Source organism: Aegilops tauschii, chromosome 4 (assembly GCF_002575655.3).
Source record: "Aegilops tauschii subsp. strangulata cultivar AL8/78 chromosome 4, Aet v6.0, whole genome shotgun sequence".
Taxonomy (NCBI): domain Eukaryota; kingdom Viridiplantae; phylum Streptophyta; class Magnoliopsida; order Poales; family Poaceae; genus Aegilops; species Aegilops tauschii.
Genome location: NC_053038.3, coordinates 33,275,291 through 33,299,028, shown reverse-complemented (window position 1 = coordinate 33,299,028; position 23,738 = coordinate 33,275,291). Strand labels below are relative to the sequence as shown.

The 23,738-nt window shown below is 51.4% G+C and overlaps 3 protein-coding genes across 3 annotated transcripts; 2 read left to right on the top strand and 1 right to left on the bottom strand.

The window, feature by feature from the left end:
- Positions 1-13,308: 13,308 nt before the first annotated feature.
- LOC109751609 (uncharacterized) lies at positions 13,309-14,507 on the top strand. Its single transcript, XM_020310490.4, has one exon. It carries the CDS (start codon positions 13,309-13,311, stop codon positions 14,320-14,322), a length of 1,014 nt encoding a protein of 337 aa, XP_020166079.1. The 3' UTR covers positions 14,323-14,507.
- A 660-nt stretch (positions 14,508-15,167) lies between these two features.
- LOC109751604 (histone H2AX) lies at positions 15,168-16,095 on the bottom strand. The gene is made up of 2 exons (XM_020310487.3): positions 15,837-16,095; positions 15,168-15,662 (listed from the first exon to the last, which is right to left on the bottom strand). Exons 1-2 carry the CDS (start codon positions 16,029-16,031, stop codon positions 15,444-15,446), a joined length of 414 nt encoding a protein of 137 aa, XP_020166076.1. The 5' UTR covers positions 16,032-16,095; the 3' UTR covers positions 15,168-15,443.
- A 2,073-nt stretch (positions 16,096-18,168) lies between these two features.
- On the top strand, positions 18,169-22,920 carry LOC109751603 (uncharacterized). Its single transcript, XM_073497484.1, has 4 exons — positions 18,169-18,423; positions 19,138-20,670; positions 21,185-21,467; positions 22,539-22,920. The coding sequence occupies exons 1-4, from the start codon at positions 18,169-18,171 to the stop codon at positions 22,577-22,579; spliced, it is 2,112 nt and encodes a 703-aa protein (XP_073353585.1). The 3' UTR covers positions 22,580-22,920.
- Positions 22,921-23,738: the final 818 nt, after the last annotated feature.

Here is a 23,738-nt window from a genome sequence, read left to right as displayed (position 1 = left end):
CACGCCACCAAATACCTACCCCTCAAGCTGAAAGGGCCAGCTCGATACTGGCTAAACAGCTTGCCAGAAAATTCTATTGGCAACTGGGAAGATTTGGAAGACGCCTTTCGAGACAACTTCCAGGGAACGTATGTCTGGCCATTATGCGCCGATGACTAAAGTCACATTGTCCAAAAGCCCGGTGAGTCAGCCAGGGAGCTCTGGACCAGGTTCTTAGTCAAAAAGAACCAAATTGTCGACTGCCCGGACGCAGAAGCCCTTGCGGCCTTCAAACATAGCGTCCGAGATGAATGGCTAGCGCGTCACCTCGGCCAGGAAGGACCCAAATCCATGACAGCCCTTACAGCTCTAATGAACCGCTTCTGCGCGGGAGAAGACAACTGGCTTGCTCGTAAAAGCAACAACGACAGCGGCCCGGGCACTTCCGAAATCCGAGATGGCAATGGCAAGCCACGACGAACCGAACACCACAGTCGCAGTAATATACGTGATACAGTGGTGAACGCCGGATTTCACAATCCGAAGCCCGGTCAACGGAAGAAGCCACTAAAGGCAAACCAGGATGGACCATCCACCCTGGACATGATATTGGACCGACCTCGTCAGATTCACGGTCACCCTGATAGGCCAGCTAATCATACCAACCGTAACTGTTGGGTCTTCAAGCAGGCAGGCAAGCATAACGCTGATCACAAGGGGAGGAGACCACCGAGCGATAAAGATGATGGATCGGCTCGCCAGCAGAACACCAGGGGGCAGAAATAGTTCCCCTTCGACGTTCGACCACTCCCGGAACGCAAATAGCAGTTCGGCTTCCGCCACCCACCTACTGTACTCGCGAAATTTGCACCCCGCGCACATCACTACGCACTCAAGATACCATGGGCATCGGCGGAAGCACAATACGGACAACCCTACAAGCATTCCCGTAACGTTTTTTATATGTTTTTTCTCATTTTTTCTGTATCATCCTTAAAGAACAGGTGACCAACTGGACAGCATTTACAATGGACTCTATCTGAGTTCGGATCCGTACACTCACCTAAGGGGCTACTTCCGTTAAGGATCCCCCTCCCCGAGGATGGGCGACGTAGACGTGCGACAGAAGGTCCAAAATTACTTTTTGTAGACCGCACTCTTTATTCCGAGCCTGTACTATGCCCTTTCTCCTTCTGATCCCGACCACGAGCATGTCAAATAGCCGGGTCTGTGGTTTCTCTTTATATATATATATATATATATATATATATATATATATATATATATATATATATAGGTAAATTAACTGGGACACCTAGGTGCCCGGGCACCTTGATTGTTTTAGGTATGTACAGCCGCACAATGAATGTTTGATTTGTTTCCTAATTATTCTTCATGCAAGACTTTCCGTGTTTACATTTTATGTTCATTTTTAACTATTAGGCATGCAAGACTTGCCATACAATAAATCAAAGTAATATTTTATTTTCTTCTGAACTACTATGAGTATCTAATACGCGTATTTTTGTTTCCTAACTATCTAATACGGGTATCTAATACTTAGTAATAAAATTATGTGCATACACGGGTATATATACCCAGTAAATTATTCTCTGAGCTATCACGTTCTATTTTTTTAACTATTTAATATGAGTATTTAATACCTATTAACGAAATTATGTACATATCGGGTATGTATATACCCAATAATTTATGTAAATATATGGGTATTTAATACCTACTAACGATACCATACAAAAATACCTACTAACAATATTATGTACAAATACGGGTATCTAATACCTACTCATGTAATTATGTACACATGCGGGTACGTATATACCCAATAATTTATTTTTAGAACTATTTATGTTTTATTTTATTTTCTAACTATCTAATACGGGTATGCAATACCTACTACCAAAATTATGTGCATTCTCAGGGTGCGTATATATCCAATGAAATCTTGCGTCATACGTACCCATTCCTAATTTGATCTGTTATACAAGGGCAAAATACATGTTATATAAGAATGTAATAAATGTCGACCTACATATTAATACCCTGCCTTTTTATCACGTGACATGCATGCATGGGACGGTCCACGAATTAAAGCCTGCCAAATTAACTAGCAATTGATGCATTTTTATTGGTTTCCAAATCAATCGCTGAACACGATCCAACGATGAAGAGGCAAGGTGCCCAGGCACCTAGGTGTCCCAAACTGGCGTCCTATATACATAAATTTATCATTGGCGCATCGCTCCGCTCTCAGTAAGCCTTACCCGAACCGATCTCTCATACTCTTTCAGCAATAAGAACGGCCTCAACGCCCGCTTTGTAGATGCACCTCGGCACACCCTGCCAGGGGCTCGGCATGGGAACGAATGAGTCGCCAGTAAAAGTCCGAACAGCTCTAAAGCGTACTTCGGCGTCGCAAGTTTGGCCTTATATGCATCAGCTCTGAATCATTGTCTTGGGTCAATAGTTGGGTTGCCCGGCTCCTGTGCTTGCTACCCTACGTTCCGCTCTATCGGCTAGGGTAGTAAAGGAAGAACTACTGCGATTGTGCCCTGGCCTAGACTGGATGAGCACCTCAGTAGAGAAAGCCAAAAACTGACCGTCATGATGCGGCGAGAGCTGGTCAACCACTTGATGACTTATAGGAATCCTTAGCGATTCTCCGTGTAACACGAGGGATCTTTTTCAGATCAGATATGCAAGGCACGACACGCCGCATACATACCAGCACCATAAAACTCCTATGGCTAAGTGAAAGTGTTAACACCTTATAGTCCGATTGCCTGGTTCGCCGCATTATCACCTCCTTCATGGACCAAGACGTTGGTTAAATAGTGATTAAATGCTTTTCCGAACACCCCCGTACTTTTTACGAGGGGGCTGAATCCGACAACTGGAAAACTTTCAGATTATATTAAGACGGCCGCACAGGAGGAATTCAAGCTTTTCGAGCAAAACATAAATAGATTAACTATAAAGTTGTCTTTTACAATCATTATACACCTCACTCGAACATTATGTTTTTCGAGCATTGACCCTCAATCAAGCGGGCGGCCTCCAAGACGTCTTCAAATTAATGCTCCGGTTTCGGACGGTCCTCGCCTTTGGGCGGACCCCTCATTGCGACGTCGATGGCCTTCATCTTCCCCCAGAATGTCTTGACTCGGGCAAGGGCCATTCGTGCACCTTCAATGCACGCCGATCGCTTCGCAACATCGATTCGCGGCACCGCATCGACAAGCTTCTGCACCAAACCGAAATAGCTATTCGGCGCAGGCTCGGTCGGCCACAGCCGGATTATGAAATCCTTCATGGCAGCCTCCAATACCCTATGAAGTTCGGCCTATTGGGACATCTGTTCATTGAGCAGCAGCGGGCGCTTTGACGTGCCAAACTGTGACAAAAAAAGCTTCTCCGTTGCATATCCATCTTGCGCTTGGTAATACCGCGCTGCATCGGCAGAACTCTTCGGCAAGTCCAAATACTCGTCCGGAGAACTCCACACATGGTTCAGCTGAGCATAGTCCGGGTCGCCGAATTTAGTCTGCAGCAGAAAGGGCTTTCCAGCCACTATCTCCTTCACCTGCCGAACCTCCTCACGGAGTGCTCTGGATTCTGATCGCGCTTCTCTCGCCTCCTGTCGGGCCTTGTCCAGTTCGGCCGTTAAGGCTTTATTCTCCTTCTCAAGAAATTCGCAGCGGCCGGTAGCATTCTCCAAAGCAAGTGTCATCGTGGATATTTTCTCCTCGCCCTGGCATCGCGCAGCTTGTTCGGCCTTAAATTCAGCCGATGCCCTCTCAGCAGCAGCTTCACTAAACCGGGCCCGCTCCTTGGCACGGACCAGCTCCGCCAGAAAAGCCTCCACGGCGGCAACACCATCTGCATTTTATGCACATTTCATATAAAGCTCTTTTCCGCGTCAAGTACGCCGGGGTAAAGAATGCTCGAAATACATACCTTGCGAGTCGTCAAGACGCTTATTGATCAATGCGATGTCATCCTCTGCGATATCCAGCTTTCGCTGCAGTTCGGCTACTTCCGTACTCCGAGCAGCCACAGGAGGGGAAGCAGCCTGTATTTCAAATTAAATCAAGGTTAAAACCTGAGAACATCTCTTTGATCCTCTGATCGCTTCCTTCGGAAGACAATCCGAGTCTCAGGGGCTACTGCATATACAACAGGTGCATTCTGTCAAATAAAATTCAATTGACAAAAACACATCACAAACCTAAAAACCTCTTAGGAGGCTCGTGAAGGCCTCGTTCAATCCACTCTTCGCGGATAGAACCCTTTCGACCACCGTAACCATCAAGGAACGGTGCTCTTCTGAAATGGAGGCTCGTCCTAGCATGTCCGTCAGCATCCCCGGCGCTCCAGGGTCTTCGAAAACCGCCGCCGGAGTACGGCATTCCTGTAAAGGAACCCATTTACTTGCCTCCAGAACCGTCTCCGGCTGTAAACCGGACGGTTCGGGGACGCCAGTCTCGATCCCAGAACCCCGGGTGACGGAGGCACCGCCTTCGGGTAACGCCTTCTTCGTTTCCTGTACTACTTGGTGTTCAGGAGGAGCCCTTCAGGACGATACATCGGTATCATCCCCCCTATGGGGCGATGAGGCTGGAGAAGGCGTGTCACTCTCCATCATCTCCGGAAGAAGATCTCCCGAGGAGGAGGACGATTGAGAAGCACCGGGCGTTAACCTGCGTGGATGAACGTATATCGGATGATCACTTCACTAGTAGGAAAAGAATGAGGTGCATTTAAAGTACCTCAGCCTCACTTACGGTTTGCCTTGAGGTTCGTCCTTGTCATCAAGCTCTACGGCAGCCTCACTCACGCGGCCCAAGCCGCTCGACGACGGCGTCTTTCCTCTCTTGGAAGGTTTCCCCTCCTGATCTTCGGAGGCGGCCCTCTTCTTGCCATGGAGGGCTCCCTCTGCACCCTTACCCTTGGGCAAAGGGATTTTGGTTTCCCCAAACGCAGCCACCTGGTACGGTACCAGAATCAACATTCGCGTCGGCAGGGCGGTCGCAGGGTCTTCGGGAAGGGGCGCCGGACACCAGATTAGCACTGCTTTCTTTATCCAGTCCTGTACAAGGATGGATTGTTCAGTATCTTGTCAAGAGGCGCTCGAACGGAAGGTGTTCGGATATCGAGTACTTACCGAAGTGTCCGGATGGTTGCAGTCAAGGCCAACGTCTTCGGTGGTGTCCGGCCATTGCTCTCATTCCCTGAAATACAATTTCCACATTCCTTCGTGCGTAGTGTCAAAGAAGTGCTGTAGGGTCCGCCGCCCCTCTGGATTAAATTCCCACATACGGAAAGGCCGCCACTGACATGGCAGGATCCGGCGGACCAGCATTACTTGAACGACGTTCACAAGATCAATGCCCTTCTCGGTAAGGCTTCGGATGCGACTTTGTAGAGTCTGCACCTCATTGACGGATCCCCAGTCCGATCCCTTGTTGATCCATGAAGCGAGCCGAGTTGGAGGGCCGGATCAGAACACAGGTATGGCCGCCCACTTGGAGCCTCACGGCTCGTTGATATAAAACCACCCTACTGCCATAAGTCGGAAGAATTGGCGAAAGACCCTTCGGGCCAAACCACGCCGGCCAGCTTGCCTATTATGACGCTGCCGCACTCTGCCTGCTCCTCCTCTGCCACCTGCAGCCTCATGTCAAAGGTCTTGAGCCACAAATCGAAGTGTGGAGGAGTCCGGAGGAAGGCCTCACACATGACGATAAATGTCGAGATGAGGAGAGTAGAGTCCGGGGCCAGATCGTGAAAATCTAGCCCGTAGTAGAACATGAGCCCCCGGACGAAGGGGTTAAGCGCGAACCCTAGCCCGTGAAGGAAGTGGGATACAAATACTACCCTCTCGCCAGATCTGAGGGTCGGTATAATTTGCCCTTGTGCTGGGAGCCGATGAAGGATTTCCGGAGTCAGATACCTTGCTACGCGGAGCTTCGCAATATCCTCCTCTGTGACAGAAGAAGCCACCCACCGGCCCTGACAGTTGGATCCGGACATGATTAGGGCTGGTGGCGATTGGAACCCGAGGGCTGGAACTTGGGGTGGCTGGGGTTGAGGAAGGAGCAAGCACAAGAGAAGAAGACGAGACTGGGTCTCTATACAAAGGCCCCGAATTCTGGGCGTCTCCCCCTAGGTCTCTAAACTTACCTATCATCAAGGAGTTGTACCCAGGGGACGGTTGGGTTACCCACGCCTGCCTTAATGAAGATCCCGTAAATAAAGGGACACGATCCCTGGCTTGACAAGACGTGCCAATAAAACCGCGCCCCGAGACGTGGGGCGGCCCGCTGGCCAACGGTTGGAAAAAGTGACCAGGCAGGCATGATATGATGTCATGAACAGTTATCAACAAGTTGGGTTCGTGAGATATCGTATTCTCTGTGGTTATATACATAGGTCCGGATATATTTACTTCATCCGAAGACAATTTTGGAGTTCGGAAGGAGGGAACCCGCCTTGCAATGCCAAAGAATCTACGTGTCGGACTCCTCGTCATTGAAGCCAGGTTCAGGGGCTACTGAGGGAGTCCTGGACTAAGGGGTCCTCGGGCGTCCGGCCTGTTATCCATGGGCCGGACTGATGGGCTGCGAAGACACGAAGACCGAAGACCATACCCGTGTCCGGACTGGACTCTACTTGGTGTGGAAGGCAAGCTTGGCGACCAATTATGAAGATTCCTTCTTATGTAACCGACTCCATGTAAACCCTAGATTCCCCCGGTGTCTATATAAACCGGAGGGATTAGTCCGGAAAGGACACCGCATATACTCATTACCATAGTCATAGGCTAGACTTCTAGGGTTTAGCCATTACGATCTCGTGGTAGATCAACTCTTGTAATACTCATATTCATCAAGATCATTCAAGCAGGAAGTAGGGTATTACCTCCATAGAGAGGGCCCGAACCTGGGTAAACATCGTGTCCCCCGTCTCATGTTACCATCGATCCTAGACGCACAGTTCGGGACCCCCTACCCGAGATCCGCCGGTTTTGACACCGACACCCCCCCCCCTAACACACATAGAGACAAAAAACTCTAAGTGAGAAATATTAAAGATAGAACTAAAGACAACATGTTTTTTTTGCATTAGGTTCGCCCCTAATTGCACAAACCCTCATGCTAGCCTTGTTGCACTAAAAAAAGATAAAATGGAAAACTCTTATATTCCCCTCAAGAATTAAACAAGGGTGTACATGGAGAAGGGTAGGAGGTGTTGGGCGGGGGAAGGGGTACGAGCACCAAACAGTGTACAAAGAGGATCTTTCCCAATAACGCCACAGTTCAATACTATAATAGGGAGCCTAATTATGTTGGGCATGAGCTGGCTTGGTTTGGCAGGGATAATCCACCATATTTGTGATTGGATAACCCCCCGGGTTTTATTTTACCTTTGTTGGTGGATGATGTGATAATTATTTAAAGTTAGTAAAGTAGCCATGATGGCCTTTCCCTGAAAAAAAGAGAGGATCTTTCCCAAAGGAAAGCCAATGGTTTCATAAGCCAATATGAAATTACATGAGAAGCTTTATTGTAAAGATAAGAGCAGGAAGTAGAAGATGTACACAAGAACGCCCTTTTTGACAAGGGATGAGCTAATTGATTTCGGGCCCTATGGGTGTGAGCAGCCTTGAAAGCGCTTAGGCAAGAAGCGCGGTCGTAGAATTCACGAAAAATATCTCTAATCAACCAATGTCCTGGATTGTCAATTAAGTTCTTCGCTTCTACTGCATATGCCAAGGTTCTACAATCAAATAGAAGGAAATATCTCTCCAACCATGGACTTGACAGCAGAAGCCGCAAGGAGTAAACCCATTGCTTCTCCTGCAAAACTGAAATCACATTTGAGTTCACCACTTGAATGAATATAGAGTGTTGAGAAGATGGATTTTTGAGAAATAGTACAAAGGTGGCTACATTCCTTGCCACAAAAGGATTAAGAGTCGCGTCCACATATGCCAAGTAACTTGTGGATTGATGTATTTGTGCATGGAGTAATTTTAGTAGAAGGCTCTGTAAGGGTTATGCATTATTCTTCTAGAGCCACTTCTAAACCTACATTTAGCAATGCTTTTGTGGCATGAGATCCTGCAGTGGAGACCAAGTTTTCTTTTTGAAAAGTAAATCATTTCTAGCTTTTTTCCAAATACTCCAGGGCAAAGAGAGAATAATAGCTAGATTTAAATCAAAGTGTAAAGGATACATGATAAACTGAATGATGGAGGAGCGATAAAGTGTAGGATTTAGAGCATTAGTTCCGAGACCATAATTAAACCAAACCAACCTTGTAAATTACAATGAAAGAAGAGATGTGAATCGATTTCATTTTGCCCAAACCTGCAACATTCTTTTTGTTACGAGTTCTGGCTACTAGAGGCCCTTAAACTATAGGGGTAGCCCTTCTATATGATACCAACTTGAGTTTTTTACTCCAAGTGTAATAACTTTGTTCTTACAAACCTGGTTAAGAATGGCAATTTCCAGATCTATAGCAACTCTGTTGTGGGTCGGTGAGGAATTTTGACCATCCTACAAGAAAGTTTTATATGCTCGTTTGGCAGTACAATCTGCATTTTGCACTGGCAATGAGAGCATCCAAAATATCATTTCCAAAGACTCTTCAAATGAATCACTAATTTTTTCATCATCCCAACATTTGGCGTTAGGTTGTCATAGATTACTACGCTTGGACAAGGTCTCTCCAAATCCGATCTCCAATGGTTATGCATATGCTTCCAATCCTTGCACCAAGGACTAAACCAGATGCTAGAGTTACCACTAGCAATTTGGAGGTGACGGGAATCAAGCATCTAAGAAAGGATTTTAAGGACAGAAGCCCAAAAGGTAGATTTAGGGACCAGATTAGGGGCTTTCCAAACAGAAATGTGTTGAATTTGTTTGGCTTTCATAATTACAGCGGCGAAGGAGGAAGGATCTTTGATAACTCACCATGCAGCAATAGCCACAAGGGTTTCATTCATTTCACCCAAATTTGGTTCACGCATGGGTTAAAAAGTTTCTTTCTAAGCTCGAAGACAAAGATATTTAGAACCATTGTCTTTCTGAATCCTTACCCACAAGAACATACGAACAATAAACGTTAGTTTGGTTATAGTACCCTTGCTCACAAGAATGAGAATATAGAGTAAAGAAGTAAAGAAGCGAGAACATATCCCATATAACTAAGAGAGTCATCGTCACAAATTTGTTTATCTTAACATACAAACATGCCACCTCATCATACAATTATGATGGATAAGACCCACCTCAACATGCAACCACACATAAAAAAACGAACCACAACATTCAACCATGCAAGGAAAAATATTATCTATTTAATTGTTCTACTTATATTCAATAAATATTGTTACAACTATACATAGTAAAATATAATAAGTTGTATATATTATTAATTATTTTTCTAAAATTACCAACCCAATTTTCACCAACCAATTCCCGCAGCAACGAGCATGGAATCCTCTAGTTTAATTAGGGTAAGTGAACCCACATAAGAGAGTCTATTGGCTTTATAACTATTTAATTTATCCTTAAACCTGTCAATAATGAAATTATAAGTAGGAGCTCGAAAATACTAGGATGACCAAGGTGTAGAGTATTATGACTGCCTCTCATTTTCTACCCTAACCCTAGGCGGCTAAGGCAAACTTTCGCCTTCCCGCCGCCTGCCACTCCGGCGGCCGGTGGCGGGGAGGGAATCCCGGTGCCTCCGCTTCGGTTAGCAGTTTTGGTTACGATTTTTTTTAGTTCTCGCAGGTGCGGTGCTCGGGAGCGACGCTTCTTCTTCAAGTTTGTCTTTTGGACTTCGATCCTCCTCAAGTTCGTTCGTTTAGACATAGTCGACGGAGCTTCGGCGTAGATTGGTGTCATATCCTTGGGGATGTGAGGTTAGGGTTTCTTACCATGTGGCTCGAGGACACTGGTCCATAGGGGCACATGCACGAAGACTTCCCGACTGTCATCGACAGGGTCAAACCGGCTCCGATAGGGGAACGGCTATAGCGTCACGTCAGCGGCTTGTTCTGGCGATAGTAGTGATCGTTTGATGTTTTTCGACGGTGCTACGGCGGGCTTACGCCAGCCTGAACCATTTTCATTATAGATAAGATTGAGATACAACACGACGGTTACAACAGATATCACTCGACACATAGGAGAAGGAACCAAGAACAACAGAATAGAAGATGGAATAAGGAACAACAGAAAAAGAACCAGAGGCGAGCTACGACAAGCAGCCAACACCAAGAACTTAGCATCCATCACCACCAGTGGACCGAGAAGAGCAGGAACTAGCTTTGTTGGATCCGTCGAAAGGACATCCGCCACCGAGAAGACGTAGAGAAGAAGTTGCCTGCTACCATGCGATCTCTGCACCTTGAAGAGCTAGGAGATCGTAGCCACCATCGAAGAGCATCCTGCTGCCTAGGAACGTCGCGGCAGAGAAAGCCACAGACCGTGCCGAAGGGCAATTCTCTGCCGAGATAGCCCTACACCTCCTCTGAGCCACACCACGGCCACCATCACAAATAGAGAGAACCATAGCACTTCGCAGGCCACCAAACCTCAAAAGCCATCGAAGGGTGCCGAACACCGAGACCTCACCACCGCCACAAGCCCCAAAAAGAGAGGTCAACCATCAGCATAGGATGACCAAGGTACTGGTCGCCGCCACAGAGCACCTCCACCGCCACCGCCCTACAAACCAGCAACCTGAACCAACACTCCAGCCCAGACATCAGACGACCAACCGCGGATCCCTGGCTCCTGAAACGACGCCCCCAAGGGGGAAACAACATTGAAGATGTCGTCGTCCGATCCAGAGAAGGATCTGAGACTTTCGCCCGAAGCACAAAGAAATAGCCGGCAACGGTAGCTCCCCAATGATGCCTTCACGAAGGGACACGGCTCCAGGAGACGTCGTCATCATCGTTGCCGACGAGGTCGACAATAGGCTTTCGCCCGAAGCATCCCAGCCCGGCCGACTCCGCAAACGTCGGCTGCCGAGTCCGGCAGCGCTAGACCTTCCCCTCTCCTGCCAGTCCACGGCGAGCGTCCCCGCTTGGTCCAGCAAGAGTCATCCGCAAACACAGCCGCTCACCTCGAGCACCTGCATAGACAGAGTTGGTTCTGTCTCGGCTGCCACCTGCACCCAACCCCTCACCGCCGGCCACAACACCACACCACCACACGCCTACCGCGCCGACAGCAGCCACCACCGACCCCCCAGCCGCAACCATGGAGTGCACCAGCCGTTCGAGCCACCGCCCCAGAGGGGTCCAGATCTGGGCGAAGAGAGGCACCCAGACCAGGCATGGCAATCACCAGGGTCACCGCCACGGCCTGCTCCACCATGCTGCGCTGACCACCACACCCGCCTACGCCACCAGTCCCCAGTCGCGGCCGCGGGGACCGCCGGCCAAGGGAAACGGGCCGCCGTCCGAAGGGAGCTGGATCTGGAGCTCCCCTGGGCAGAGCGGCGTCGGATCCTTGGAGACCCAGCTGCCCACGCCTCCGCGGCGCTCGCGCCGGCGCACTGCGCGACCATTGCCGGTGCGCGCCCCCGACCACCCGCGCCCGCCCGCGAGTCCCCGTCGCCGGCCAGCGTCCCGCGCCGCCACGCCTGGAGAAGAGGAGGGAGAGCCGTCCCCGCCGCCGCCGGCGCCGAGGGCTTTGCCCAGGGACGCCCTCCGGCGGCGGCGGGAGGAGGAGGGGGGAGGCGAGGGTGGCTGTCGGCGGCGGCCGGGGTTTCTCCCGAGCCGCCCGCGAGAGCGACACGGGAGTCGTACTGGGCGCGGGTGATCGTTTGATGTTCCCGGAACCTCGATATAATTTTGGTTATGTTTGAGATACTTTTTATTTTGGGTGAACTTTTATAATAGATCTGATTTTTTCCAAAAAAAAGAAAACCCTTAGAAATGCGCAACAAAAAGTGCTGCCGAGTCCGGCAGCGCTAGACCTTCCCCTCTCCTGCCAGTCCACGGCGAGCGTCCCCGCTTGGTCCAGCAAGAGTCATCCGCAAACACAGCCGCTCACCTCGAGCACCTGCATAGACAGAGTTGGTTCTGTCTCGGCTGCCACCTGCACCCAACCCCTCACCGCCGGCCACAACACCACACCACCACACGCCTACCGCGCCGACAGCAGCCACCACCGACCCCCCAGCCGCAACCATGGAGTGCACCAGCCGTTCGAGCCACCGCCCCAGAGGGGTCCAGATCTGGGCGAAGAGAGGCACCCAGACCAGGCATGGCAATCACCAGGGTCACCGCCACGGCCTGCTCCACCACGCTGCGCTGACCACCACACCCGCCTACGCCACCAGTCCCCAGTCGCGGCCGCGGGGACCGCCGGCCAAGGGAAACGGGCCGCCATCCGAAGGGAGCTGGATCTGGAGCTCCCCTGGGCAGAGCGGCGTCGGATCCTTGGAGACCCAGCTGCCCACGCCTCCGCGGCGCTCGCGCCGGCGCACTGCGCGACCATTGCCGGTGCGCGCCCCCGACCACCCGCGCCCGCCCGCGAGTCCCCGTCGCCGGCCAGCGTCCCGCGCCGCCACGCCTGGAGAAGAGGAGGGAGAGCCGTCCCCGCCGCCGCCGGCGCCGAGGGCTTTGCCCAGGGACGCCCTCCGGCGGCGGCGGGAGGAGGAGGGGGGAGGCGAGGGTGGCTGTCGGCGGCGGCCGGGGTTTCTCCCGAGCCGCCCGCGAGAGCGACACGGGAGTCGTACTGGGCGCGGGTGATCGTTTGATGTTCCCGGAACCTCGATATAATTTTGGTTATGTTTGAGATACTTTTTATTTTGGGTGAACTTTTATAATAGATCTGATTTTTTCCAAAAAAAAGAAAACCCTTAGAAATGCGCAACAAAAAGTGTAGTAATGCCCCCCCCCCCCCCCCCCCCCCACCCATCTTTTTCTAAAGAATGTGCATTTCCTAGGTTGCAAACGGATTCCAAAGGAGTTCCCGTTCGTGTACGTTCCCTCCAAAATTTCTGCGTTGCAAGCTGCACACATGACACGCACTCTCCTGCATGCGTAAATGGCGGGTGTGCCCTTCCCTTGATTTGCTCGCGTTAAGCGTACGAACCGGGTCAAAGCTGAAGCCATAGCGCGCCGCCCGCTCAAACCTCCTCCTCCTCCTCCGATCCATTCGCCTCCTCCTTCGGCCCTTCCCTTCCATCGCACCGAACCACACGTCCCGCACGTCGACGACGCCAGCCTCTTCCTCCCTCATCCTCCTGTCTGCATTGCTGCCGACGACGATGTCGTCCGCCGCACAGGCGATCCAGAGCCCCAAGGCCGCGGTCGACTCGCTCGCCGCCATCCTGGGCCGCGCGCTCCCGGAGTCTCTCGCCGCGGCCGGCGACCCCGCGGCCGCGCTCCTCCACGACGACGGCGTCGCCCGCGCCGTCACGGGGCGCCTCCGCGGCGCGGGCTCGGGGGCCGGCCAGGACGCCCTCTGCGGCTGGCTCTACGGCACCTTCCAGTCCGGCCTCCCCGCGCTCCAGCTCGCGGTGCTGCGCTTCGTGCCGACCCTCGCGGGCGTGTACATGTCCCGCGCCGTCTCCCGCAAGCCGCTCGCCGGGTTCGAGGCCGTGCTCCTCACGCTGTACGCGCACGCCGTGGCGCAGCGGGGGTCCGGGGAGGCCGAGACAGTGACGCTGCCCAACATGGCCAAGCCCAGCGTGTACCACGAGGCGATCAAGCCTGCGGCCGCGGCGCCGGCGGCCAAGACGGGCAAGGCCGACGACCCCGACGTCGCCGAGCTCTCCCCCGCGCTGGAGCCGCACGGCAGCATTCGCGCCACGCGCCGCGGCCGCATCGTCGGCGCGGTGCTGGAGCTCTACCACGCCAAGATCGGGCTCATGCCGCTCTCCTCCAAGATGGACTTCTGCGAGTTCTGCGTCGCGTGGACGGGGAAGCACCGCAGCGACGACAAGGCCCGGATCGCCTCCGCCGAGAGCGGCGAGGAGAAGTGGCGGAGGGTGCCTATGCCGTGGGAGCTGTTCCAGCCGGCGCTGCGGATCGTGGGGCATTGCCTGCTGGGCCCGACCAACTCCGACCAGCTGAGGACGCAGGCCGCCCGGGCGTCGCAGTGCCTCTACCTGAGGGCCATGGAGACCATGGACGCGCGCGCCGTGCTGGCCTGCAGGAGCCTCGTCAGGCTGTCGCAGATGGTGGAGGAGCCGATCCCGGAGCCGTCCTTCGCCGGCGTCGAGGCCAACATGGCAGAGCTGGAGACCATGAGGGCCAACATCCTTAGCGGCAAGAAGTAACCGATCGATCAACACTTGACGAGCAGCAAGCAAGTTGATTCGTTACTGATCAGGGTGTGTAATTCAGGCATTGCAGACAAGGCTGTTGATGTATAGCATTTTTGTAATCTTTTTCATTTTGTTAATCAGACATTCTCATTTTGCTATGATGAGAAGAATCCAATGGTGAAACTTGCTGAGCACTAGCACAGAAGTCACTGGCACGTGTGGATTTTGGCTCTGCAACTGCAGACTAATGTTTCCGGATCTCTGGGAGAGGGACAGAGAGAATGCCAAGAACAACATTCGTTCGTGCAAGCAGCATTTTACTGCTGTTCTGTTTCCCCTGGACGAAGAGGAAACGGGCACAGGAAGCAAGATGATCTCTTCGACAACACGCAGTCGTTTCAGACAAGAGTAGAGACAGAGTAATCAGATTCAGGAAACTACACCGCCCCTGGGAATTCATTCATTCGGATGATCAAACCAAACTGAATAGCAACCACAGCTATATATATACATGAATTCAGACATTCCAAAGCTGATTAAAAAGCAACAAGCAAGCAAGCTGATTAAACAGTAACCAGGAATTCAGACATTGCAGTTGCAGCCACAGCTATATATATACATGAATAGCATTTTTGTCTGCATTTTCGTTTGTTAATCAGATGATACTTATTATATCACCTTCTGCAACTTAAGAGCTATGTTGGCTGATTTCTGAAAGAGGTACAGCGTTTGATGCTGTTTTATTTCCACAGGGCTAAGAGGAGCTGTTTTATTTCCACAGCGAGATGATCATTTCTTTCAGACCAAGACTAGTCAGATTCCTGTAACTAAAATTTCACAGGGAATTCATTCAATCATTCAAACAACCGAACCAAATCAATATTAAAAGACAGCTGCGCACCATCATTTTCGCATATACGAAACCACATAGTATATATTTTCTCTCTTCTACTGATCGATCGACTCACTCATTCAACCACGACAGAGCCCAGAAGACACCAAGGTTTTTTTCCATCCCGAGTTTCAGACTCCCGAAACACCCCAACCCACAACTTCAGATGAACATCGTCGTCAGGCAGACAAGATCACATGACAGGACGGCCTCTCCTTCTTCGCCTTGAAGCCGCGCGCGCTCAGAACTCCTGGGAGGCCGAGCCCAGCTCCCCCTTGGGCCCGGCCTTCTTGGGCAGCAGCACCTGGTTGATGTTGGGCATCACGCCGCCGTTGGCGATCGTCACCGAGCCCAGCAGCTTGCTCAGCTCCTCGTCGTTGCGCACCGCCAGCTGGATGTGCCGCGGCACGATCCGGGTCTTCTTGTTGTCCCGCGCCGCGTTCCCGGCCAGCTCCAGCACCTGCGTACGTATCCGGCGGCAATGGAAACGATCAAATCAAACCCCAATCCGACTCGAATCACGGATAACGAACGAACGATCGGGCGAGGCGGGGCGAGGCGCACGAGATCGGACGGGCGGCGATCGACTGACGGAAAACGAAAAGAGAAGGGGGATCGATGATGTCTAGGATACCTCGGCGGCGAGGTACTCGAGGACGGCGGAGAGGTAGACGGGGGCGCCGGCGCCAACACGCTCGGCGTACTTGCCGGCCTTGAGGTAGCGCGCGATGCGGCCGACGGGGAACTGGAGCCCGGCCTTGGACGACCGCGACACCGACTTGGTCGCCTTTGCCTTGCCGCGGCCGGCGACGCCTCCGGTGGAACTCATCGCCGATTCGCCTCCGGAAGCTTCTAAACCCTCTCGAGAGGTGGGGACTGGACTGGGGATTTGGTGGGGTGGGAGGAGAACCCGCGGCGGCGCCTCGGGTTTTATAGCGTAGGGTTGGGGTGCGAGGCGCGCTGTGATTGGCTGGGACGGGCGAGGCGCGGATCGGTGACGTCGGACGCCAGCTTCTGCAATAAATTGCTTCTTTCCTTTTTTATATCTTTTCGGAGAATGTTTTTGTTTTGATCCACCTTTTTTTTCACGGAAAAAGAACGGTTTATATGGAGGCTGTTCGTTTTATAGACAATCTGAGGGTCATGTGTAGCATGAAAAAGAATGTATCACGTGCACGCGAGTAGACATGCATGCATGCATGCGACTAGTTTAGATCTCGTCCTCTGAACTTTATATTGTTGTATATAAGCTGCGGTATGGTCATTCTGAACTTTTAGACAGTGCTAATATTTCACTCATACGAAACTGATGGTGTCAATTTGGTGTTGCATAGCTTGCGTACGCAATGTTGAATTTATCGTCCATACATTTTTAGTTTATAAGGATTGTCAAATGGCGCAGTCGGAACCAGGAGATTGGGCAAACTATACGGAACATACATGGATGAACCCTTGCTACATATGTACCCACTTCAGAAAACACATTCTAAATGCCGAAAAAAATCAAAAAAGTTGCACAAGTACATTTCTAAATAACTGCTTGGAAGGTTGTTGGGCGCCTCTTAATCGAACGCCATGACATTAAACTCGCGGTGGCAATATTGTGAGGATGAAACGCAGTTTGGTACTCTTCGCCTGGGGCCAGTCAAATCTGGTGGAAATCTGCTCGCAAATCGAGCTTTGAAAACTAGGATGTACCTTCCAATTCATCCAGGAGTTCATCAATGACAGATAAAGGAAACTTGCACTTGAGAGTCAATAAGTTCAAATGTATGTAATCGACACATACACGCCATGTTAGGCCCTTCTTGCGCGCCGTGATAGGTGAGCAAAGGGATTGGAACTGGGTAATATCACTCCGGACTTGAGCATCTTACCCACCTGCACTTTAATTTCAGACTTCAACTCTGACAAATGTCTACAGGGCTGGATATTGATTGGTTTAGCACCCTCGGTTAAAGGAATTCTGTTTCACAAGCCCTATGAGGTGGTTGGCCAGTCAGAGTGACGAAAACAAACTCATATAGTCATATGCACAGTCAGCCATCATATATTGTCGATAAATTGCAACTCCATAACAGTGTACGAAAACTTAGCCAGCGGCTCACCTTGCAAACACAAAAACCGCCCTTGTAATCAAGTGACATCCCCTTTTGATGCCAATTGACACTCATCGTTCCTCGGGCTAACAACCAACCCATGCCAATAATACCATTAAAATGCTTAAGAGGCAGAATCTTTAAATCAGTTGTGAATTGAAATCCAACATTTGACTAAGTACATTACGAATCTAGTGTGTGCAATCCAACTTCACCCCAGCAAGTCACACACTCTGCAGTTTATTCAATGGGTGTTGATGAGGCAACTTACAAGTAAACTGTTGACCGAGAACACGAATGAGAGCTGCCTAAATCAAGTAGCAATGTAGCAGCCTAATCATCAATGAGGCAGTGGAGCTTGATGGCCTTATTGGCAGCTTAATCAGTTTCAGCTTCAGCAGAAAACAACATAAGATCATTGTCACTGTCATATGAATTAATGAATCAGAACCACATAATTCCAGCATTTCCTATAAGCCACATATGTTGCTACCCCACATCCATATTACAACGACAAATACAGAACTGGCTGGATTAACGTACCACCCACCACATAGCGCCTACAGTCAGCAAGTGGGTGGCATGACCTATCCGGACCGAAGAAGAAGGCAAGAGGCGTCGACGATGGCATACATTGCGCCACGGAGGCCCATGTCCCGAGAGGCAATCCACACCAAGAACTGAGATGCCTCAAACTCCACCATCGAGGATTCCGCGAACAACCAAGGCAGCACCTGCATGAAGGGAACGACGTTATGACACCGCCGCCGCTTGTTAGGTCACCGGTGAGTCCATCGCTACAGGAAGAAGAGCGACGCTCATCAACAACGAGGTGACACCGGATGCCGTCGGCCTCACTGCACACCAATGACGACCACGGGCGGTCGTCCTTGCAACACCGAAGCAAAGACCCTTCGAGCCGCCGCCCAGTGCCGCCATTGTGGGATACACGATCCACAACAGGTCACAAACCACCAAGTTCCTACCGCCGCGCGCGCCGACCATTGGACAAAGTCAACCGTGGACACCAACCGGCACCACATCCAGGCCTTGCCCAGACTCTCCACGCCCAACGCATCTCCGGCCGCCCCCAACCACGCCGATGAAGAGAGCCACACATGCGTGAAGCCACCATCGTCCAGGGCCGCCGTCCTGAGCCCACACCACCCGTAGCAAAACGGATTTGGGCCGGGGAACGCGTGTCAATTGCCAGGCGGCGCAACCACCGCTTAAATCCCCCTGGGGGCACTGCCCTCCCGACTCTGTCGCCACGCATGGTGCCTAGGGGCAGTGGCGGACCTATGTTGAGGCTAGGGGGGCCGTTCCCCCCACAACCTTGGATAATTTTCTGAAGAATTTTTTAATAGGGCTTAGATTGGAATTTTTTTAGCATTTGGCCCCCACAAACACTGGTGATTTGTGTCCCCCCCCCCACCCCACCCCCATGGATTGTCGGCTAGCTCCGCCACTGCCTAGGGGCACCGTTGCGCCACAGCCAAAGGAGTCCTCGTGGAGGAAGGTGGCGAGACTGCCATCATCGTTCGCCGGATGAGCGAAGCTTGTCCGGCTTTCTCCGGCAGGCAGGGTTCGCCTGAGCCGCACCCCTGGAGGCAGCGGGAGTGACAGTCCAAGTACAATGATGTAAGTGGAATGGACACAACTATATTTCTTTGACAAATACATGTGCATATATATGTGTGTGATATAATTGATGTACGCATATATAGTCTTTTTTTTAGAATAACAAGAGGTTCGAGGGTCGACCTCAGTGAGAAGCTTCCAACTCCTAGAGTACACCGCGGTCTACGGATCAGGTAGCCTGGGCTTTTGACCCAGCAAAAAGGGCTGGGTTTGGCCTACAACGCAATTAAACCCACCCGGTCGCTGGATTCCACCAAATTCCCAAGTCCAAACCAGTCCGGTGTCTGTCACTCTCGCCCTAGACCGCAGGCCCACCGCTGTCGCCACACCCACACCACACCTGCAACGTTTTCGTCTTCTCAAAAAAAAAAAAACCTGCAACGTTTTCGTTGGACGCACCGCCGCGCTGTTCAAGCGACGTACACTACTGCTACTCCGGTCGCCGTCCCTCCGCCCCAATCAGGCAACCACCCTCCTCAACAACTACCCACCCCACCACCACCCCTCGCCCTCCTCCTCCGTCCTCCGCGGCGCCTCAGCCACCCGCGGGCCGTCGATCCCTCCCCTCGCCGAGTCCCACGGCGGCGGCCCGGCGGCGTGGAGCACCTGACCTGCCGGAGACCGGAGCCATGGTCAGGACGGCGGCCGGGGGAACAGGAGAGTATCATCGTCGCCGGCGAGGAGCACCCACGAAGAGGCGGCGGCCCGGGTCGTCGACGGGGTCAACTCCTTCCTCGGCAAGGCAGGCGGGGACCACGTGGCGCGCGCGGCACGGCCAGCTGGCGGGCCCCACGCGTCAGCGGGCGGAACCTCCCTGCGCCTGCGCGTTGGATTCGCCGCCCCTCCGCGTGCGGTGCGGGGAGCTTATTTAAACGCCCTCCGCCTTGGCTTGGCGCTACAGTGGACGATAACCGCCCGCGGCAACAAACATTCCTCCTCCCTCTTTGCCTCTCCCCTCTCCCCCTCGCCCGCTCGCCGCTCCCCGCGCATGATCCACCTCCTCCTCTAGCCATGTCGCCGCCGCCGTCGTCTTCCGAGGAGGAGGCGTCCCGCGGCAAGTCCGGTTCGGCGAGCGCGATGGCCCCCGGCAAGTCGAGCTCGGCGAGCGCGGCGGCCCGCGGCAAGTCCGGTTCGGCGGGTGCGAGGGTCCCCGGCAAGTCCGGTGCGGCGGGTGCGGTGGCCTCCGGCAAGTCGGTCTGGGCCGAGATGGGCGTGGCGCCCTTCCAGGACGGCCAGTACGTGCGGCTCCGCAACCGCGGCCGCGGCGGTTACCTCTGCGCCGACGAGACGGGGCGGGGCGTCTCCATCGACCCCCGCCGCGGGATGGTCAACACGGCGTGGGTCGCGCAGGTCCTGGAGACCGACACCAACTACTTCGTCCTGCTCCGCGGCGCCTACGGCCGCCACCTCGCCGTCACGCGCGCCGAGGCGGGGCCCGGCCACGTCGGCTTCGACGCCGCCCAGTGCGCCTTCGACGAGCCGGAGGACTCCCACGTCATGTGGTGGACCACCCCGGGGAAGAACGGCAGCGTCGTGCTCCTCCATGGCACGTCGGCCAGGCTCAGCGCGCTCCGGGCCAACGGTCGGTACCGCCGGTGGCACAGGCGCGTCACCGTCGAGGCCATCAACCGCTCCCGCGTCACCTCGATGATGGAGTGGGAGGCTCAGGTCATCCCCATGAGGGTGGAGAGGCCACCGTACCAACTGCGACCAGGAGGCCCCGATATTGTAAGATCTTCACCCGCACCCTTCTCCCTTGCACAATTCTGGGTGGTCCTGAATAAATTGGAGTGCTTAAGCCTTAGGCTATCGATGATTTCTGACAATGCTGCAACAAGTGCTGTTAAGCTGTCTACGCCGCTGCTATTGCGAAATTTGGGGATTGTTTGCTCAAATAGAACAATGCATGTGGATGTGTGGCCAATTCTTGCTTCAATAGCCCAGTAATTATTGCTGATTACTGCAGCACAGGTCTTGCACCATAAGCTTCCAAGTCGTGTTGCGTATTAGGTACTTTAGAGGACGATCCCTGCTGAATTATTAGTCTGATGATAATTGTGAAATATCGGATTATTTTCATTTCCCTGTAAATGCTTCAATCTGGATAATTGGTGCTGAAGTAGTTCCCTTCATGATTCAGGTGTTAATATTCTGGTTCATTAGAGGACTGATCATGTTGTGTCATCTCATCTATGCCTTGATTTGTGTCGCCTAAGCACTTTTCTGCAATTTCCATGAGCAGCCATGGCACCAAGGCTCTGAAGAGACTGTGCAAGTCAATTGCGTCGTGGCAGATGATAACGGGAGCACGGATGGGCAGGGCAGGGAAGCTCTCACGCTCCATGGCAGGAGTCTGATGGGGCTGGGCGATGAACTGGCACAGCGGCTGGGCGACGGCCTCAACTTCCAGGACATCACCCTCTGCATTCAGGCAGGCAACCTTGCGCAGCCCACGGTTCTGCTCACCGACCTGCCCCATAGAGACGACCCCGTTGACATCGTGGTGTTCAGAGTTGGCACACCAGGTGAGAACTGCACTCCCATTTTAGTAGTACTCTGCACGTCTGCTCTGCTGTTGGAAGATGGAACTATGCATTTTCTCTTCAGATACAAACGCCACACTACAAGTCCATGTAACTGAAGAAATTAGGTAGAAACTTGTAAATTAGGATCAACAATCCAATTGTTCATCTGATATCTTGAGTCTGGTGTATAGGTAGCATCTGATATTTCAAACGCTTGATGCGAAAATACATGGGATTTATAATGTGTTTGCATAATGTTGTGCACTAATTTCTGTATTAACTTTTTTTAGGGAATTCCTGTATTAACTTGATGCTAGATAAGTACTCTCTTAAACTATTTGATAAGTTAATTACGCTAGTTTAGAGGGTTGATCACCCGCATTTGTTTTTGAATTTAGTTGGTTTATTGTCGGCCCTTGGTCCTCAATGTAGAATGAATCTACCCGAAACCAATGTTAAGTATTTCAGTTTTCCCATGTTCAATCATCCCGTCTGATACTTTGATATGTGTTGTGTTCGGTCCAAAGCATGTGCTCTCAGTGACAGCAAATATTCAGTTTAGCTGCTGCCTACTGGACTTGTAGTAGTTTAACGTGTGCTGGTAGTCAAAGGTATCTCTAGCTAGCCAGTGCACATAAACAGACGTAAATAAAATGCTGAGTAGCTTATACTTTATGCTGATACAAGCAATCGACGGGCTGAGAACACTCACGTATGAAATGACACCCAGTTTTGTTCCTGTACCCCGAGAAAATATGAACTTGCATAATCCTAGTGTATTATGTTATCAATGTAAAATCTGCTGTTCCTTTCATTCATACTATATGCTGATGTTCTACTTAGACAATCTTAAATGCCAAGCTGTTTCTGAAATAGACTTCTACTTGTGTTATCTTCACACATGTCCCATTCTACAAGGACCATTGTGTTGTACGTATGATATTGGGTTTTGAGGAAAACAGTGTTATATGATAATGTATCAGTGTTCTTCTTTGCACCACCTCCCGAGCATATGACTTGGGTTATCTTGCTTACTGTTTCTGACCTCTGACCTCTGTCACTCGGCTCCAGGGCATGACCGACTGCTGTTTCCAGATCTTGATGCTGAATAGAAGAGACGGGTAGGATCAGACAAGAATGAATTCTTCCCCTGGACAGTACTGTCAACGCCTCCACAATTTTACAGCAGAGTGATGGCCTGACAAGGATTAGCAGTTTACCTTCTTATCACTGAACAGTTCATACAATACAGTGTGTAGGGTCTCCTCTAGAATAGTCACCCAGTTCCGGAAAAGTGCAGGTTATGCGCGCTTCTTTGCCACTTCACATTTGGAACACTAGGAGCCGACGCTATTTGTTTGGTGTTTCTGAAACTTCAGAGAAATTAAACAGTGCTTCTGGCTTGTAGGAACAAAATACGTTGAAAGTGCCTATAGTTGATTTTTCCTGGTTATATATCTGTTATGATATCATTCTCACCTGGGAGTTGTTGGTTGCTTTCTTCATCAGCATCTTTCTCACTTCCAGATTGAGTATTCTGGTACCTTTTGAGAGTAGGAAATCCCATTTAGTAGCGGAAACGTTGCAGGCTGTGTTAGCATTCAGAAAGCTACTCCCTCTGTAAACTAATATACTCCATTTAGTAAGATCGTTTAGATCACTAAAGTAGTGATCTAGTAAACGTTAGTGATCTAACGATCTTATATTAGTTTAGGGAGTACAATAAAAAAACAAAGCATCTATAGCTCTAGAAGGAGTGAATCACAATTCTATTTTAGCAGTGCATTCAGCCAAGACTTATTTTGAACAGGGACTTAGACTTCACGAATTATTCCGAAAAATATAATCAGCACATACAGAAGACGCATGATTGCATAATGTGTAAACATTTCAGCAGAGCAAAAAGTTTCTGAAGGACACTGCAGAAACGGCTAGTCTAGCAAGTAGCAATCACTCTAAGTGGGCGATTAAGAAAAAGAAGTTGCCTTGCTATAGATGTGGTGAGCCGGGTCACTTCGTGGCAGAGTGTACTAATGAGCTTTGCGAGTATTGTCTTCGTTCCCAGCATGTGACTGGGGAATGCCCTCTCCTCTCCGGTCCCAAGCCGGCCATTAACATTTTTGGTGTATGCTGTAAGGAATTGATGTTTTTTGAGACACCGGAGGTCGACCCTCTACCACAGATGGTTGAGAGCTCTTTCCCGGTTGCTATCAGAGTTACTAATGGGCAGTTGTCCGAAGCTCAGATTATCAGACAGTTACGTGAGTTAGT

What these genes read in the sequence shown, in the direction of transcription:
- LOC109751609 (XM_020310490.4), top strand. Translation starts at nt 13,309, where the DNA reads ATGTCGTCCGCCGCACAGGCGATCCAGAGCCCCAAGGCCGCGGTCGAC.
- LOC109751604 (XM_020310487.3), bottom strand. Translation starts at nt 16,031, where the DNA reads ATGAGTTCCACCGGAGGCGTCGCCGGCCGCGGCAAGGCAAAGGCGACC. An exon ending in TCGAGTACCTCGCCGCCGAG is followed by an intron (nt 15,663 to 15,836) that starts GTATCCTAGACA and finishes ATACGTACGCAG; the next exon opens with GTGCTGGAGCTGGCCGGGAA.
- LOC109751603 (XM_073497484.1), top strand. Translation starts at nt 18,169, where the DNA reads ATGACGACCACGGGCGGTCGTCCTTGCAACACCGAAGCAAAGACCCTT. An exon ending in ATGAAGAGAGCCACACATGC is followed by an intron (nt 18,424 to 19,137) that starts GTGAAGCCACCA and finishes CTTTTGACCCAG; the next exon opens with CAAAAAGGGCTGGGTTTGGC. An exon ending in GTTCAGAGTTGGCACACCAG is followed by an intron (nt 21,468 to 22,538) that starts GTGAGAACTGCA and finishes ACTCGGCTCCAG; the next exon opens with GGCATGACCGACTGCTGTTT.